General features: G+C 32.1%; 2 protein-coding genes across 2 annotated transcripts; both read right to left on the minus strand.

Annotated features, from left to right (window-relative positions):
* Nucleotides 1-541: 541 nt before the first annotated feature.
* On the minus strand, nt 542-1,420 carry LOC133193532 (uncharacterized). The gene has a single exon (XM_061329496.1). The coding sequence runs from the start codon at nt 1,418-1,420 to the stop codon at nt 542-544; it is 879 nt and encodes a 292-aa protein (XP_061185480.1).
* A 5-nt stretch (nt 1,421-1,425) lies between these two features.
* On the minus strand, nt 1,426-2,631 carry LOC133193533 (uncharacterized). The gene is made up of 2 exons (XM_061329497.1): nt 2,119-2,631; nt 1,426-1,527 (listed from the first exon to the last, which is right to left on the minus strand). Exons 1-2 carry the CDS (start codon nt 2,629-2,631, stop codon nt 1,426-1,428), a joined length of 615 nt encoding a protein of 204 aa, XP_061185481.1.
* Nucleotides 2,632-20,291: the final 17,660 nt, after the last annotated feature.

The following is a 20,291-nucleotide window of genomic DNA, read 5'->3' on the forward strand; positions in this document are numbered from 1 at the left end:
AGACATAGAGAGGTGTATCCCGTCGGGGCGGTAATTGTCGAGACTGAGATGGATATTTGACTGCTTAATGTACCCTCCGTTATAATGGGTTAAAATATGTTTGGCAATTGCACTATTTACTCGCGCCCGACCTCTTTCGAGGTCGGGCCTCCCTTCACATTTCCAAGCAATCCTAGTTATCATTTGCGACCAAATTATCTTAGTGTTCGGGAGGAGCTTTTGAATCTTTTTCAAATCACCTTTTATTGCAACTATCAATTCAATGGTCTTCATACGGCCAAGGTCATTTGCTCCACAATGTAATACCAAAAATTTTGGTGGATCGATAAATGCAAGTAAATGTTTTAACAATTTAAGAACACCACTCCAGCACATTCCTCTTCGACCTTGCCACAGTATATTATGCCTGTCGAGATTAAGGTCAGATGTGAATCCTAACTCAATCGCAGCTAAAAAGGCCCATGAAATTAATGATGAACCGATGATCCAAATATCTTGATAATGTTCTGTAACGAAAAAGATCTGATTTCAAGCTGTCATTCTATTTGACTGCCGGGATCCTAATATATAAGCGATAACAATCTGACTTCCACCTTCCTAACAATCTAATTATTTCGTCATCAACGCCCTGAGAATGGAAGTATGTAGCTGCTCCAATTCTAAAGGAATGTGATTTATAGTTGCATCCAGATATACTGAGACGCGAGAGGCATTTAGTTAAGATTGAATTAAACTGATATCTAGTTAGCGGTTTACCACCGAAATGACAAAATAATTGACCAGAAATATTCGGTCTTTGTTGTAAATAATGCTGCATGAGTAATAACGGACAATATGGACCGCCGATAGCGGGGATAATTAACTGTGTTCCTTTGCCGTACTGGTCAGTCTTTGACCTCCTAAGGTTAACTTCTAAGTAAGATGAAGACTCGTGTATAATGAGATCGTTCTTAAGTAATGCTGTGTTTGAATTTCTAGGGCCTACTGTAAATTCCCCGACTCGAAGAAAACCAAAAAAGGCCAACGAAAAAGCCGCGGAAAATAGGCTCGCCTCGTAACTCGATGTGCATACAATGGGTAATGTATTAATTAATTTGTAGAGGAGTTGAATCGTTATTGGTAACCGTGTATCTTTGGAGTGTCTTTCTCTCTTCATTCCCTCTAGCATTTTTCGAATAATAAAATGTGAAGTATAATCCGGTAATTCTGAGGTGGAAATCTTAATCTTATGCGATATAGCTGCTAGATATGTTTTGACAGTGCTAACTGCGTAACCTTTGACGGAAAGGAAAGCGACAAAGTTTGTCAATTCCTCCAGCGATGGTGGCCAAGAGTTACGGGGGTGAAACTCGGACCTGAACTTACAAAATAAATCGTAGCCGTTGTTGTATGCCGCTTTAGTATTGTCTGAGGTGGCCATGTCTATTAATCTAACGGTTTCGCTCCTGATATCAGTGAGTGAAATACCGGTGGAATCGGGGTTGGTTTTACATCTGCCTTTGGGGCTAGTTCCCGGAATTTGGTCCACTGTCGACGAGATAAAGCATCAGCAATATTATTATATAAGCCTGGGATGTGTTTCGCTTTAAATCTAAAATTATATTTCATTGAGAGATATACTAAATAACGAACGAAATGCATTACTCTTTTAGATTTTGACGTCTGTTTGTTCAAGATGAATACGAGGGCTGCGTTATCTACTCTTAATATAACATTTTTTGATCTGAAGTATTTTCCCCACAATGTCATTGCTAGAACTATTGGGACCAGCTCTAAAAAGGTAACGTCCCTCAAAGTTTCCGTTTCCCCCCATGTTGAGGGCCAAGCGAAGTGGGCCCATTTGCCGTTTAAGTACGCCCCGCACCCCAGGTTCTTACCCCCAGCACTGTCTGTATACAATTGAAGAATATCACTGCTTAACCAATCAACATCATTTAAATAGCATATGCCATTGAAGTGATTCAAGAAATTAAGCCACATGAGCAAATCGTCTTTAATGGATTTTGTAATGCGGATAAAATGATGTTGCCTTTGCACACCAATCATAGCATCATAGAAACGCCGATTGAAGGCGCGGGAAGACCGCACGGCTTTGGTGCAAAAGTTTAATTGACCTACCAGAGATTGCATCTCCTTCAAAGTGACTTTAGATTTATTTGTCATTTCTGTCAGCGAAATCTTAAGCTTAATTAGCTTATCGTTTGGAATGCGTACTTGCCCCAGACATGTGTCAATTTTCAATCCCAGATAGGTTAACTTTGTGACAGGGCCAACAGTTTTATCGATGGCAAGAGGAATTCCCAAAGCTTTACATAAATCGCCAAATTGTCTCATGAGTCGTAAGCAATCGTCGGAATTAGCTGAACCAGCAAACAAAAAGTCATCAAGATAATGCGTAACATGCGCGAAACCAAACTGTGACCTGACGGCCCATTCCAAAAATGAAGCAAATTTCTCAAATGTAGCGCATGATATAGAACAACCAAATGGTAAACATTTGTCAATGTAGTATTTACCTTCAAATTTGAAGCCGAGTAGGCAAAAATCATTTGGTTTTATTGGTAATAGTCGAAAGGCGCTTTTTATGTCCATTTTGCCCAATAAAGCTCCTTTACCGAGCTGACTTATCATTTCGATAGCGCTGTCGAATGAAGAGTAGTGTACGGATGAAAGTTCTTTATCTATAAAGTCGTTGACGCTATTGTTATGTGGATATGACAGATGAGTAATTAAACGCCACCCCCCGCTAGATTTAGGAACGACGCCTATTGGAGACACCCTCAGGTTTGAGAGTGGTAGGTGATGGAAAGGGCCAGCCATGCGACCCATATCCACTTCACTTTGCAATATACTATGAATTTCGTTTGGGTACTGGTTTGCCGAAATTAAATTTTTACACTCCAAGTAATTACGCGGACCTAAATACTGAAGCGAAAATCCAAATTTAAACCCATTTAACAACTCATTACCTAATTTGTGGTTTGGATACGACTGTATCAATATTGAAAGTTGATTAATGTCTACTGGAGAATGACCGAGGTGCATTAGCCCCCTGGGGGTAGCGAAATCTATATTTTGGGATTTGTCCTGGGCGTGGTTGCTGATTTTGTGATTGAAAACGAAAAGGCTGCTTTTGTACAGAAGAGCGTAGAGCTGAATTGCGAGGACAAGTGAACATTGGGTGCTCAGATGAACATTTGATACAGCAATGTGCATAAATACAATAGGGTTTACTGCATGCACCCTTGTAGTTGAAATCAAAACACATGCCCTTCGACGGTTCAACTGCTTTTGGGGGATTGATTAGCGGAGAAGTTACGTATAACATCCAAAGTTCATTGTCAATTTCCCCCCATGCCAGAGAACTATTTCTTGCCTTCTTAAGCCTAAATTGTTCATCATACAATTTCCAGCCCGTGGGAGATCTATAAGAACCCAGTCTAACCGTGTGCATATATTTAAGTAAACCAAGTGATTGATCGGGGTGTGCTTCAACGTAAACACTAGTAAAAACAAGAAACGCATCAGTCCATTTCCCAATGTCGGTGATTTTCCCACTTTTCCCCTGTTGAAGGACGAGTTCCCCGTCCACTAAATTGAGCTTGTTTTTCTTATCCCTTTCATCTGATGATTCCAATAAAACACCCAGATCTAAATACTCCCCATTTTGTATTTTTTCCCGTGTTTTTGGAGAGATGTTGTAACCCAATGAATCTGTTACGCTAACAATAGGTGTAGGCAAGTAAGCTGACGTACCTACTGAGCTGATAGTGGCAGCGATGTCTTCCTCATTGCTGGGCATCCCTTCACATGAACTGGTACTACTTTCTTTTACTCCCTCCTTTTGTGGGGCCTTGGTGGTAGCTGTCTCTTTTCTGGAAGACTTTTTGGCGGCTGTAACTGCAGTTGTATTTGACTTTCGTTTAGGCATCTCTCCGGAAAATTATTTGAAAAAATTTCTAAAAAGTTTGCAGCACACCCAAAAACGTGTATCTTTGTAGTATGGTTGATAATTGACTGTTTCGATACTTGGCGCAGATATTGCGCGCGCATCATTCCACGTGGTTCGCTGTGATAAATGGATTTATAACGTATTCACTGCATAAATCCGATTATAGAAAACCTATTTTTTGAAGAGTAATTTTGAAATAAAATATTGATCAGTAAAATTTATGATCTAAAACTGAAATATTTTGTGATTATATCAAATTAATTACAATTTCAGAAACAAGTTTATAGGAATGTGTTGTAAACAGTTTTAAACATTTTGCTGACATTTTTCTATGTCTAGAATTGGAGCAGCAGGAAAAAAAAAACATTTGTAGTTTTCCTTTATGAAATTAAAAACTTTGTGTCACAAAGGGAAAATCAAGCAGAAAATAGATACTTCAGTTGTTATTCTGTGTGTCTATCAATGATTTTTTTTTTCTTAATTAATTTTTGAATTCTCATATCTTACATGTTAGCAATCATCCATTCTGTAAAATCAATTAAAATGAAATGCTTTCTATGGAAGTTTGAATAAGAAAAATATTCTTTAAAAAAGGAAATATCAATTAATATACTTGCACCTTTGGGCAATCGCATTAAAAATTACATCAGTCATTTATTTTCATAGATCAATATAATTAAAGTAGTTATTGACAATTTCCGAAGGAAAATATCTTATTTATGTGACTTGTGAAATGTGTGAAATTCTAAATAGTTAATTATAAAACGTGACATGTAAATCGTTTTAAATATTAAATCATAAAGTTTCCACCTTCAGGAAACACTGACCATGTACGATAAAGCCGATTTGCAACCTTTATATTGAATCATATTGGACTATTCGAGGACTACCATTCCATGAATATGGAATATTTCTTCCGGACTAAATAATAAGTAGGTACTCTTTGATAAAGTACTATGTCCCTATCATTCGGGTTCTGTGAAAATGCACAATATAATTGTTTTTGCTTAGATATTTTAAAGAATGTCTGTATATGGAAATCATAAAAAAAAAAAATTGAATAAAAATAAAGTATTTGTCACATACCTTACATAGTAAAAAAGTATATTTCTCATCCTCATTTGGTGTGACAAAGTTAAATTAATAATAATGTCCATGTAACACGACCTTAATTTGCACCAGCCATTTAGAGCAATGGGGCAGATGACTTTTACCTGTAGGTACAAACTCCATTCATTTGAAGAAATCTTGGTATTTTTTTCTTTTCTGGCAAAGCTTAAATGTGATTTTTGATTACATGCAACATGAAAAATGTGTAAAAGTTGAGTTAAATCAAAAATATGGGCCATATTTTATTTTAACAATACAGAAAGATTAGGGATACTTCTAATCACTTTGATCCACACCTTGAAAATATAATTTCATTCTTTACAAATCTTTTTTTTTTTTTTTTTTTTTTTTTTTTAAAACTTTTTTAATGTTTATGAAATAATGGAAGTTTGGTATTGTTTTTCTTGGAAAAGCCTATACTTTTTAAATCTAAAGTAATATTTTAATTTCCATAATATTTGGAAATGAAAAAGGAAAGAGAAGACAGTTTAGAACACAAGGTCAGATCTAAATTGTTGAAAAACCCGAGGAACATGCGATTTGAAGGGTTTTTTTTCATGGTTATATATACATGTACTATTCATATATGATTTTGAAGTTTTCTCTCACTTCATTATAATTGAGAGTAATATGAATATTCAAAATATTATTTAAGATTCAGTAGTGAGGTATTTGCATACACATTGTACCTGTATGATTTATTAATTTCTTTTAAGTCTATTAACGCACACATTACGATCTGCACTACTTTGTTCACCATGCACTCACAGCTTTCAATAAAAGATCAGAACATGTTAAGTACTAACAAACATTATCACCATGCAGCTATGTTAAGGCTGCATAAAGGGGGCGGGGCCTAATTTATACGGGAAATATTTACTGTGAAATCCCACAAATATGGCAATCCTCACAATAATAGAAAATTAAATAATTTGCGATTTTAAACTGCATACATGAAATGAACTACATCAAAACTAACCACTTCATTCATTTTTGTCGCTAGTTAAACAATGTTATTTCCTTTAATATTAAAGTCATGTGATGATACATGTATATAGTAGCTTTACATAAATAAATTCAGTTTTATAAGGTATGTATTTCAACACGTTTTTATTCCGTTGATTTCTTCGTAGTACGCCTTAAACAGTGCTGCGCAATTTATAAAAACCCTGAAATACAATTGATATGGATCGAGGAGTTCGTGTTCGTGTGGTTTAAACTTAGATTCCTGGCTTAATAAATGAAGCCATTTTCATGTCCTCACCATTACCATTATAAACTTAAATTACAATATTTGCAATATATATATATATATATATATATATATATATATATATATATATATATATATATATATATATATATATATATATATATATATATATATATATATATATATATATATATATATATATGACACTGTGTAAAGAAAAGACAAAGGCAAAGGGAAAATCTAAGAAAAGGTAAATACAGAAAATTCAATGTTTTGTAGTTGGATATGGAATTTATTTCACTCGTGAGACTGGCGCCTGATCCCATCTCTAATTTTTTTGAGGTCTGCGTTTGCTCTGCTCCTGATTTTATTGTTTCAATGGACTTTTAAGCTCGGATACTGTTCGTTATCTCCATATTTCATAAACCACGCTGTGATCTTTCAGCATATCGCTGATCCCGTGGTATATGACTGTAAAGACAAGGCTTTGACCTTGTCTCATACCGCTGTATAGACTACGCTTTCATCTAGCTGCATACCATTGTTCCGTATACTCCTATGTATACTACTGTCTTACTGCATACCATTGTTCCCTATACTCCTATGTATACTGCTGTCTTACTGCATACCATTGTTCCCTATACTCCTATGTATACTACTGTCTTACTGCATACCATTGTTCCCTATACTCCTATGTTTACTGCTGTCTTACTGTATACCATTGTTCCCTATACTCCTATGTATACTACTGTCTTACTGCATACCATTGTTCCCTATACTCCTATGTATACTGCTGTCTTACTGCATACATTGTTCCCTATACTCCTATGTATACTGCTGTCTTACTGCATACCATTGTTCCCTATACTCCTATGTATACTACTGTCTTACTGCATACCATTGTTCCCTATACTCCTATGTATACTGCTGTCTTGACACTTTGCCGATTATTCTCCCTATCTGTAATCTACTTTTCTTCTCTTGTTCAGAAATCTACAATAAAAAAATCCTTAAAAGGTATTTAATGTCTAGTTGTGTATTATCAAAATAAATCCCTAAAGTAAATTTTAGCTTTAAAATCAATCATGCATAAATTAAGCTATTTTTTTGGTAGAGTTTTATTGTATTCTTTTTTTTTTTTTTTTTTTTTTTATTTCTTGATTCCTTTAATAAATATAATGCATTTAACAATCTCAAAACATGACCATTTCTTACGTTTGTAACTTCTTAGGAAATTATAAACAAATTTACTTTGAAATGATAAGGAAAATTAAAATTACGTTGAAACTGAACGTACAGGCATTAATTATATACGTCAGAAATCCAAGGACAATTAAATCCATAATATTAATCAATATTAAATCAATATTTTATGCGTTCTTGTCAATATTTTTTAAATTTTATTTTTAATTGATTAGTTTTGTCGCCGTACAGAATATATTTGTGTAAGGTTAATTGTGGCGAGTTTTCAAGAATGTGTACATATGTACATTTTTATCATCCATACGTGGATCGACACATACTCTATAATTAAAATATATAAAAAAAACATTCATAAATCATTATGTATAATACACAATAATAAATATAAAGTACTTTTAGGATGACATATTTATGATCGACTTTTATGTTTTATGTTGTGTTGAAAAAATATTAACAATGCTAATGAAATAAATATCATTTAGACTGATTTATTGATTCATGTCTTTAAAAAAATTGACAAATGACTGAATTATGAACCTGAACACTTTCCTTGAATTATGATAGACAGAGGAGAGCTATTTGTTGTGAATTAATTGGCAAAACATACATTTTATGCTTCTCTCTGTGACTTTTATGTATTATTTCTGGACAATTTCACTGAACTGTATTAACATGCAATGTTTATGGTCATAAATTAAACCTTTTTTTTGTCAATGAATTCTACAAACAGGCACCGAAAAAAAATCCTATCTCTTCATAAACAGAAGGATTTTACAAAAGATTATACCAGTTTATATACGTAGTAATTAAAGATTATCATAAGAAAAATGCACACCATAACGAGAAAACGTGATGAACCTTTTCTTTTCAAACAAAGATACATAGCGGGTTCCAGGAGATGCTCTACCAAGCCTCTATCGTTACTCCCCACTAAAATGTTAAAAGCAGTGAAGGAGAAACTTTAAAAGTACTGTAAAACAATTTACTCGGGACGTGATGTAAATCAGATGCGGATACTTAAAAACTTCAAGAAACTCTCAGAAAATTTTAAATCACAAAATTTTTACCTAAATCATTGTCATCAAAACGTACGGCTTTTCAACACTTTAAACGACCAAAGATGCTTGAATTTCAAATTGAGAATATTTACATGTATGTAGTTTTGGGAGATCAAATTTTCCAAAAAATCTGTTGGAATTTCCACTTGTCTAATAGGTTCCCGTTGTCAGCAGAACTATTTTTGTATTCATGCGAAGCTTTTTTTCGAAAACGTACATGAAAAGAAGAGGTCTCTTGCTGTATGATATGTTAATCACGATCTATCAATTATCGATATCGTTTTCATTCCCACGTTGATTTGATATATCTATTTGAACTTCATATAAGATACCAAAAAGTCTGAAACATCTGTCTCATATTGATTATTTTACTACTAGAAAAAGGCAACAAAAAACTAATAACTTCAACTATCAAAATCAACTGCATATGGAATTTATAAATTTGCAGCCCTCCATCGGCAAGTGGAGGCGCCTCCATATGAGTAAAAATTTTCGAAAGGGACGTTAAACAACAAACAAACATGAATATAAAATGGCTAGTTTTCACACTTCCTTGAAAGAAATGAAATGAAAGTGCATTTACCAAGGTAGTTAACAATAAAATGATTAATTCTTTTAAAATTTGATTTTTTTTTGGGGGGGGGGGGAATGGGGGGTGAAATTCAATCAAAAGTACTTTCTATGTATAAATTGGTAGATAGAACTTAAAATCAATTTAATAAACAACCGAGTACATGGTTGTTATTCATATTGAAAATGTTAGAAACTGTGAAAGAAACTATATCATCTGAAATTTAAGAAAAAGAATAGGTACTCAAGTCATAATTACATGTATTGAATATAATCACTGTACAACTCATGCATTGTTGGTAGTGTAATTATTTTGGAAAAGATCAAATGACTGATTATTTAAGAGTATATGTTTATTTTTTCCTCTACCTGATAGTTTTTCTTTTTACATGTATGTATTTGTTTATTTTCTTTTTAAAGACCGCAAAAAGGAAAAAACGTAAGACTTGTCAAACAACCTTTACTTTGTAAAGTACTGAATATGAAAAAGTGAAGATATCAAACAGTAATCGATCTAAAAAAAATACAAAAAATAAAAATCTGTAAAGAGGGTATTAAACACGGACCTCTAGAAGAGGGGTCAGGTGCATAGGAGGAGTAAGTATTCCCTGTTGACCGGTCACACCCGCTGTGAGCCCTGTGTATTGATCAGGTAGACGGGTCATTCCTTAATTAGGTTTAATAAAAGGCTTAGCAATTGGTATGAAACAAGTCGGCCAAAATACGACCCAATGATAGACTATATTAGCTACAAATGTCATTATAACATCAATAGAATCTACGAAATGCTGACAATAATACTCTCCACTGTCCAATACCCACTCATTAAAAACGTTTCTTTATATCACTTAAAATTTATTTTGCTAAGAATTGTTCCAGTAGCAAAAATTCGTTTATCATTGTTTAATTATTTTACTGAGTAACTGTACTTGCACAAGATCAGCAACTGTGAAGCGCCAATCTCTTTCCATGACATGACTAGCTCTTTAAAGTTGATCAGATTTTTACAGATAGTTCCTGTCCTCACAGATTTTCCTCGTCTGATAGAGAGGCGCTATCATTCAAATACCACCTGTGCCCTTTACACACACAATTACGACTCGTTTTAGACATATTGTCTGCTTCCTCTCGCATTTTCAGTTTACTCTGGAGTTTTCCCGATGTACACACAAAAGTGTGTCGTTAGTTTCTGCTTTCTTTTCTTTCTTTTTTTTTTCTTTTTTTAATAATGAGGACCACCTATTTTCTAAAATTGATTTCTTTCAACGAAGCAAAATATTTATTCATAATTTTAAAACATGAAACGATGTAACAATTCATGATTGTCTAGGATTTCTTTCTCTTTTTGAACCATTTAACAGATATTTTTGACTACAGACAGTATTCAGTGTATTGAACGTAAATTACTAAATTTTTATCCGCCCTTCGATAATATTTCTGTCGATTTTAATTCTGAATGATTTTGAAATAAATCACCTTTATTTTGAAAATCTTATTACACATCATTCGAGTTTTTTGTTAAAAAAATATCTACCATATTTGAATATAATATCAAGTTAAATAAAAAAAGGTAAGAAATAAGTTTTTGAACTTTCCGAACAATCCTCTTTATTTATTAAACATGATTCCATTCACAGATAAAAGGATAAAATTCGTCACATGGCGCGTCATTCAGTTTATATTTAAAGTCACCGTATAAATTCAAGCAATGTTCGTTATTCATGTAGTTATTCGGTTCTCCTGGAGACCACCAATTCGTGTCTACGTTTACCGGATCAAGAGAACTCCACCAGACCATTTGTCCTCCACCTGCATTTGTTCCACCAATAAAGACGAAACCTAGAAGTAAGGTTTAAAAGAGATATTATCAATAAAGATTAAAAACAATAAAGACATCAAGAGAATTGAAATAGGAAATACTGAATTTTTAATGTCACAGTACGCTGACGACACAATGATAATCTTAGATTGTTCAGAAAAATCGCTTCAGGCTTTAATGAAGGAAATAAAAGAATTTTATAAAATGTCAGGTCTTAAGATAAATTAATCAAAACCCAAGTGGTATGGATAGGTAGCAAGAAATACTCTAATGATAGAATTTGTCCAGAGATGGAATTTATTTGGACAACCAATTTCAAACTTCTTGGCATTTATTATAATGTTGATCTTGCAAAAATTACTAGATTGAATTACGACAAAAAAACGTGTTAAAATCAAATCAATTATAGAACAATGGAGAAAAAACCTAAACCCAATTGGGAAAATTAATTTAATGAAATTACTTCTTACTTCACAGCTTAACCATTTATTTATATCCTTATCAACTCCACAAATCCGACTTTTTAAATTTCTATGGAAATCAAATGTCGATTAAATTAAAGAAAAGTTGTTACTCATCAGCAATATACATATGGTGGTTTAAAAATGATTGATATAGGCTGTTACATAAAAACCTTGAAGTGAACATGGATAAGGAGAATTATTGATGACAATAACTCCAAATGGAAAATATTGCTTGAAAATATTGTTGACACTGATAAACTAATAAATACAAGATCATGCATTTATCAAACTTTAATAAGTGTTTGCACAATTAGTTTTGGTAGTGCTTTTCAGGAAATCCAAGATAATTCAGAAATTACGATTCGTAATGAATATGTTAATCAACCTATATGGTTTAAAAAAAAAATTAAAATTGGAAAACAATCTGTTTTTTATAACTCTTGATATGAAAATGGTATTATTCATATGGTAGTTCTCCTAGATGAAAATAACCATTTTCTGTTACTAGATAATCTCCAAAATAAATTTAATATTAAAACAAATTATGTAACCTACAATGGTATAAGACAAAAAATATTTGCAGATTTAAGGAGATACAATTTTTGCAGAAATGGATTAATCCAAAGACCAATGATTCCTTATAATATTAAAGTATTTGTTCTTACAAGGAAAGGATCAAAAACTATGTATGATATTCTGAATAAACCAGTTATTAAACCTTTGGGTAAAAATAAGTGGGCTAGATATTTTGAATTAACTGATGTGCAATAGGAAACTATTTATAGTCTTCCATTCCTCGTGACACAGGATTGTAAATTACAATGGTTTCAATACAGAGTTAATCATCATATTCTAACTACCAAGAGTCTCGTGTATAAAATGGGCAAAGCTGACACTACAATGTAAGTCTTGTACTTTCTGTGAAGAAGAAGAGGAAACAATTTATCATTTAATCTGAGACTGTATGTTTGTTCAGCAATTAAAAAAAATATTAGTCTTTGTCAAGCAAAAGACATTGAATTGAATTTAAATGCTAAATCATTTAATTTTGGTGAAAAAGATGAAAATGAAATCTTAGAATAATTTAACACTGTGTTAATATTAATGAAGCGTTACATTTATTAATTTCAATGTCAAAATACCTGTCCATCTATCCAAGGTTTTCTGAATCTATTTAAATCCTATTCTACAACTTTGAAATAAGCTGTAAAAGATGATATTTAAAAAAAATACTGACTATTACACATTCTGGCAGAAATGGGTTGTTATATTTCAATTTATTGATTTTTTTGGCAATTACTTTAATATGTTACAATTGAATCCCTCAAAACTGCACTGTTCTAGGTTTTCTTTCTCTCTTTTTTCTTTCTCAATAGCGAGCTTAAATGAAACTGGGTATGTAAAGTTAGAGCTTGCCTCTCTCTCTCTCTCTAAACTATTACACTGATGTTTGAAAAAAAGTTTCAACTAAAATTAGTTTCTATTTGGATTCTGATTTGTACATATATCTACATATAAGTTTGTAAGTATTTGTAATATCTGTGAAAGTTTCAATAAAAAGAAATACTATTGTCATCTAGATGTATAAAATTGCTTTTGTCAGATGTGTCTATTACTTATGTATGCAGAATTCTAAATCGAACACATCTCTATTCAACAATTACAGGATTTTTATTTTGATTACGCTTTAGCTCCAATATTTCAATAATTTATCAATAACTCCATGTGTTGATACTTTGAATTGTTCATTACTAGAATTGATATCCTGGGCTATTCTCTGTACAAAATTGAATTCTATTTTGATACTATGAATTTTTCATTACTATAATTGATATACTGGGCTATTCTCTGTACAAAATTGAATTCTATTTTGATACTATGAATTTTTCATTACTATAATTGATATACTGGGCTATTCTCTGTACAAAATTGAATTCTATTTTGATACTTTGAATTTTTCATTACTATAATTGATATCCTGGGCTATCCTTTGTACAAAATTGAATTCTATTTTGATCCTTTCAATTTTTCATTACCAGAATTGATATCCTGGGCTATTCTCTGTACAAAATTGAATTCTTCGATCGTCTCGATCTCCACAAGCTTAGATCCATTTCTTTTACATTCTCTCTGTAAATATTTATAAGATGATCAAGCGGTTGCATTTGAAAAAAAAAATTAGTTTATGAACTTGACATTACTGAAAACATGTGCAAATGCATCCATTCGGTACGTGCAATTGTTGATTTCTTATAGGATAGCTAATTATATCTCTTAAATTTGAAAAAAAAATTAAGAAATCAAAATAAAACTCTTTGCAATTTATCCATATAAAAGGTTGTGTTCTTATTTAGTATATATCCTACCTGTGCCTCGAGCCATGTTTTCTCTTCGTACACTGGGACATAGTAAGAAGTATCAAATATTCTCCGTATAGTGTTTTCTGAAGTTTTGAAAATATTTCTAGCATTATAAAAAAAATCAAATATGTCAAATATTAAAACAATCATTTCCCTTTTTTAAATTTGCTTTCTCTAACCAAGAAATCTATTTAAAAAAAAAAAAAAAAAAAAAAAAAAAAAAAAAAAAAAACCATATATTGTCCCTTCACCCAAAATCTATTATAGTAGTTATAAAACAAGGAACTATTTAACTAATTATAATGTATTTTGCCAATATTTTGTGATTGGTTGTCATAGTACAACAGGAAATAAAGGTTTATAATAGAATATCAAGTTGTCAATGCATTGTGTTAAATAATTTATTAGAAAAAACAAAATATGAAAGTAATGAAGAAGCATAGTAAAACAAAATTTCAAACAACCCCAAATTTTTCAACTTATTTCTAACGTCTTGTGTATTTTATTAAAACAATAAAAGCTTTTCTTTATTAATACAGGATTTAAAGGTTGAGACATTGCAATAAAAATACAACTTTTTCCCCTGCAATGATTACAGAAGTATTGATATAGATTCGAATGAAATGGTCGAAGGTACGTAAATTATATACTGTCAAACCTCGTTATCTCAAGCTCAATTGAATTGTTATAGGATATAAAACATGCTTATTTGTTCTCAAGGGATAACAATAATTATTCCCCTAACCCTGAATGAAATTTAAAAAAAAAAAGGTTGAAGGACAGTAATTATTCACACTGGATTCAATAATTTTCTAGAGCCATGAACTATAAAATAATGAGATTTTTTGAAATTCAAGATACAGTATCTTTTTAACAGTGCATTTCTGTTTTGCAAATACTTCCTTCGTATTTCTTGATTCAAGGTAATCTTCGAAAAAAAGGTAATAAACTGCTGCTTAATTTTTTTTACTGCTCTTTTATTTTCTTCGTTTTAAACAAATAAACAAATAGATATTTGAAGTGACATTTTTGATAAAACTATAGTCTGGAATATGTAGGCTTTCTTGCTATAATAAAAGACATACTTGCCGATGTAGAAGTCAGATGGATAAATCCAAATGAATGTATCATCTGTGTAATTCCTAATGATGTGGAAATAATACACCTTCCTGTGATACTGTTAAAGAAAACTTCAGAGCATTGCGCTCTTGATAAACAATTAGAACTACATGCAGATAAACTCTGTACACCATCTGCATCGTTCAAAATTCCAACTGAAGGAATTTTGTTATTATTTTCTAACGCACAAGAAAAATCCGAAGACTTTTTAAATTTTCCTAATATTGTAATAAATATGCCCGAGACTAAACATATAGGAAAAATAGTGAACTGCATGTTACTTTCAATGATGTGTAAATACAAACAGTTTATTCACTTCTGCATACTCTATATATACTCTTTCAATTATTGAAATTAGGAAATCAATTCCGATTGCAGACATCTAGAAATCCTATCAGCCTCGCAGCCTTGTATTAGATATTCTGAAACTCGTCTTATTGTATAGCTTGTCGGAGGAACTTTACTTTTGTAATATATATGGTCAAAGTTCATATTAACATTGATTACTTAAAAAAATTCAGTAACTCGGAAAACAAACTAATATAAGAAAAAGTACAACATAAAAAACAAGAGAAGTATCTGCATCTCTGTTATTGGTCTAATTATTGTGTTTACATTAAGCTTTTTCAGTAAAGCTACATTTAGGTAAAGATACATGTAGTATTATACAATTATGGAGACGCCTCGGTCAATATTGATATTTTTCTGGTGAATAACAAACCATTTCACCACCGAAAGAGTCCATAATTGTTTTATTATATAGTCCAGATTCGAATAAATAAGACATTGAAGGCTGCATGATGATACCACTTTCATTTACGAACTTCTGTCGTAGAAAAATAATAATAATAATAATAATAATAATAATAATAAAACAGAAATGGCCAGATCACAAGTTATAACTTCCTTGTCTTCCTTTTGCTGTTTATAAGAGATCGAAATGTTTAGAAAATAATCCTGCGATAGGCTTGGCTAATGTTTTTCCTGCTCAGATACACAGCTGGCTCCGGCCGTTGCAACCATTGTTTACAACGTTGTTTGAGGTGTTGATTGTGACGTCACAATGCCGCTGCACGCGCACCGACCCTCCGGTGAATACGGCTTCAAAACCAGTGAATATGTAGTGTTATGAACCGTTTGCGTTTGTATAGATTATATAGGGACTATAAATAGACTATCTAATAATACGTAGTATCACGCTTGAAGTTAGATCGAATGTTGACTGACGGTATGAAATACAAATTGTTACGCCATTATTTTCATTCTGAATTGTCTACAGCTTACTCTATATACAAAGGGCTCATGTTGGGTTAATCGGGTAAACAGAGAAGGTTCGTCCTCCTTGGCACCTGATTCTTATTTAGTGTTTCTAGGAGTCCGTTTTTCTTGTCCTCACTTTGGTTATGTTTAATTGTATTTGATCACTGTTCGTTATCTTCACATTTTATGATAGGCTTCCCCTACATGATATTCCTGATATATGTGTATATAATTATAAACTATTTAACTTAATGTACATAAATGCATATAAAGTAACTAAATTTACCTATTTTCATAAAGATATTCCTAGATATCTTGATTCTGCAACTTAGCCTAAACGCTTTGAAGACACCCCGCTTAGCACTGAGAGGGCATTTTTTATGAGAATTAGATATGTCGACTTTACCTGACTAAAATATTTTTTTCTAAAAAAATTCTTTTCTTTTGTTTGAATCAACAAATCAGCTCCATTATATATTCTATTTAATTTAACATTTGCTTCTGCTAAGTAAGGGTATAATTTTATTTCAATATAGCACTTTAAAACATATTTCCTAAAAGCTGACTTATCCTAAAAGAGGAGACCATGCAATATCTACATTGTGAAAAAGCATTTTGGTGATAATACCACAGATGATTGTGGTCTTTACTGCATTGAAAGTCAATCTAGCTTCGCCAGGACTAGAGAAATATGATTCTGTATTTATTTTGTCGATGCGTAAAGTTTCATTCCATTTGATTAAATAAAACTCATGTTCCTTAATCCTAAAATTAACATGTATTGTCATCATGGAGCACTTTTAACAACATATTAACGTCAATAACAACGTCCTGAAAGTTTCTTTAAATTACACTCCCTAGCCGTTTCTCATACTGTCTATAGTACCTTACCCATTTAATCCTCGTGTGAGGAAACCTAATGATTGTGAACAGCAGTGATTCCTCCGAACCGAAAATCCTCGGCGATTTGAAACTCGCTTCTATTCTCTTCTTAGATTAGAATTCCATGTGTCTATGAAAGTCACTTTCACAGCCTGATAATGAAGTAAGCGTTGCGAAAAACCAACCTTTCTATTGTCATTGATTGATTCTCTTTTTCGATTTAGATATATCATCTATGCCATCCAAATCACCAGGGTAGGAAGGACCTTTTAAGTCATTGCGTATATTTAAAACTGTTTTAATTCTCAGCGGTACTTTAGTGTCTTTATTTGCTCATTTGTCATACGTGGAACAAAAGATTATTTCAAAATTCGAGAAAATACTACGTCTCTCTGTTAAGCAGACTAGTCATTCTCAGATTCACAGTCTAGTTTCAACCTCATATGGAACCTCATTTTATGTACATAATTGAATGTCTACAACAAAACTTTGATTTTTCATGTTTTAAGTAGATTTATCCGACGGATATTATTTCGACAACGTTTTATCAATAAATAATAGCTACCTTCATTTATATGTCGACTGAACTCAAAATTAAAGAAAGAGCGCCTCATAAGTTGTTACATGTAGTAGTAGCATTGTTATCCAACTTGTATAAATGCATCTAGAGAGAGATACAATTTGTTCACCACTCACGACTGTGTCCTCGCGTCGAACTTATACACTACGTAGACCATACAAGGCTTACATTACTTACAATTTTTGCTTTGTCTTCAAAATTTGTAACAATAACCTTTAAATGAGATTTGAACTGAAACTGACGTTATTTCGTCCTCCCACACTATTTTTAATGCACTTCAAAATTCATGTTGAACCTTTTGCATAATCTTGTAAGCTGTCCAAGGGGTGGCTAGTATTTCTGAATTCTCAGCATGCATAATCATCTAAATAAATCATCTATTTACTAGAATGCACCAATTTAATTTGCTCTCGTGTAAAATAGACCAGGCTCCTCTCTCTGTAGATACTTGGTGAAATATTATAAGTATCTCACTGTCTTTGTTTTTTATCTAGCTTTCGAATGTTGCCGCCATACAGCTAGCTGAAATCTGTCGCTCTTGCTTATATAACCTCCTATCCCCTGTCATATGACTCAAATTATTCAAAAATATGCTGTACGAACTGTCAACCAATAAACAGCTTGTACGGAAACTGAGTTTCCACGTACAATTTAGCGTATAAATATCGTAACTACCAACGATAGCGTAAACAAATGTAGTCCTGATTGGGCTGAGTATAAAGTTAATGCTGACAATAAAGAACTACTTATAGCCTCAAAATACACAACTCAAATTAGAATGTAGAATATGATCCAGTAATCTGATTACGTTACTAAACTGGAAGTGACGATAAGAGTAAAGTATGATGCCTGCTAAAAACATGAAATAAAAAATCCATCCTCTTATCCCTGATATTATAAATCCAAAGATCAAGCATGAAGTAAAAGCAGGTAAAATACGATTTTAAGAGCTATTACTACAATCGTATCAAGTTAAGCTGACGTATTATTTTCAATAAAATCGTAAACGAATAACTTTTCTGGCGGGCACATGATGAACATAGTTTTAACAAGTATGAGAACTGGACGACCGCACAATAAAATAAAGTGATATATTACAATCTTTACATTTTATTTCTTAATTGTAGATACTTTATACAAACGATTGACCATTGGTCAGTTAGATAATATTTGTTGTCCCTTCATCATAACCAAATTTATCCAATAATAAACAAGTTAAAAAAAACACGTATGCAAAGCAGTCACTTTCTTAGTGCTGTCCAGGTGAAAATTCAACCTCTTTCGTCCAGGGTCTCTTTTTTATTGTTGCTTTTATTAAACACCATTAAGTTGGTTTTTTTCCCCTTGCAAATGCTTACCCTGTAATTTATATATTTCTAAAAACCATTTTAACTATAATATATGTATAAATTCATACATGTAACATATCTCAGGCATCACCTAAGTTACTTTGTTGACCATACTTGCAAATCAAGTATAAACAAGATTATTTCGACTAAACGATCTTTATTTTTGCAGTGCAGTTACTGTGCGCAATGGAAATATCGGAGATTTTTCATGATAAAAAATATGTTCTTTTTGAGGATGGCGAATCTTATTTCATAAATAATATTGGAGAGATGTAATTATGGTTATTAACTTCATATTGAGGACGGTTATATTTTCTATTTAGACTTGTCGAGTGATTTTAGCACATTTACTTGCAGTATTGGTTCACCTATAAATTCTAATAGTGCAAGGGGATAACCAATTTTAAATTCCAAGTTTACTTCATAGATATTTTCAACACACATTGTAGTTTGTGAAACGTGCTGTGATTCTATGTAAAGTTTATTATTTCATTTTAAAAATCAGATTTGTATGACTGCACACTGAGTTTTTGGTGGTCAGATGCGTTAAATATAGAAATAATTAACTCATTTCAATATTTCAATTCGATCGCAGCACTTTCCGATACATAATACCTCTAGCGTTTATGATTAAAAGCTTGTCATCATCCATTGAGGGCATGCCTTTGCACTAGATTGATTCAGTAAAGGTTATACGAATCAATGTCCTATGCATTTGGAGTTGTGTACGATAATGAGTTCATCTGAGCTGCTTTAACAAAGCCTTAAATTATATTTTATATTTTTTATGCAAGGTAGCGGCAGCGGAATCCATCAAAATTACTTATCACAAAAATGAACTTCAACTAACGAGGCTTATCTCCCTTTGCTAATGGCGTCAATAAAACCCAGTCGCTGTTAAAAGCTGTGCAGTGTTCTTACATGTATAAAATTGATAATGTCATTTTGCAGCGTAATTTTAAGAAATATCACAGACATGGTTAGATACTCGTATAATTATACGATAATCAAATAAACTTAATGTTTCTTTTTTTAAATTCTCATTGCATATTTAAATTGCAAGTTTTTAGTATGTTTTATCCAATTTCCATCATAGGCTCTTGGTTTCAGGAAGGTGTATTATGTGTACTTTGTGTTTTGCTGGAATGATGACGTTTTAAAAATATATTACTGTATATAAATGAGCATTCTTTTTATATACAGTAATATGATGTTTTTGAAAGAAAGAAAGAGAGAGAAAGAGAAAGCGAGCGAGAGATGGAGGAGAGAGAGAGAGAGTGATAGAATTAATTTATTTCCAATAAATAGATCCGTTGTTTTAAGGAAATCATTTATTTGTACTACCTACTTTT

Source organism: Saccostrea echinata, unplaced genomic scaffold (assembly GCF_033153115.1).
Source record: "Saccostrea echinata isolate AGI-Se365-2 ecotype Australia unplaced genomic scaffold, CSIRO_AGI_Sech_v1 ptg000028l, whole genome shotgun sequence".
In the NCBI taxonomy this organism is placed as follows: domain Eukaryota; kingdom Metazoa; phylum Mollusca; class Bivalvia; order Ostreida; family Ostreidae; genus Saccostrea; species Saccostrea echinata.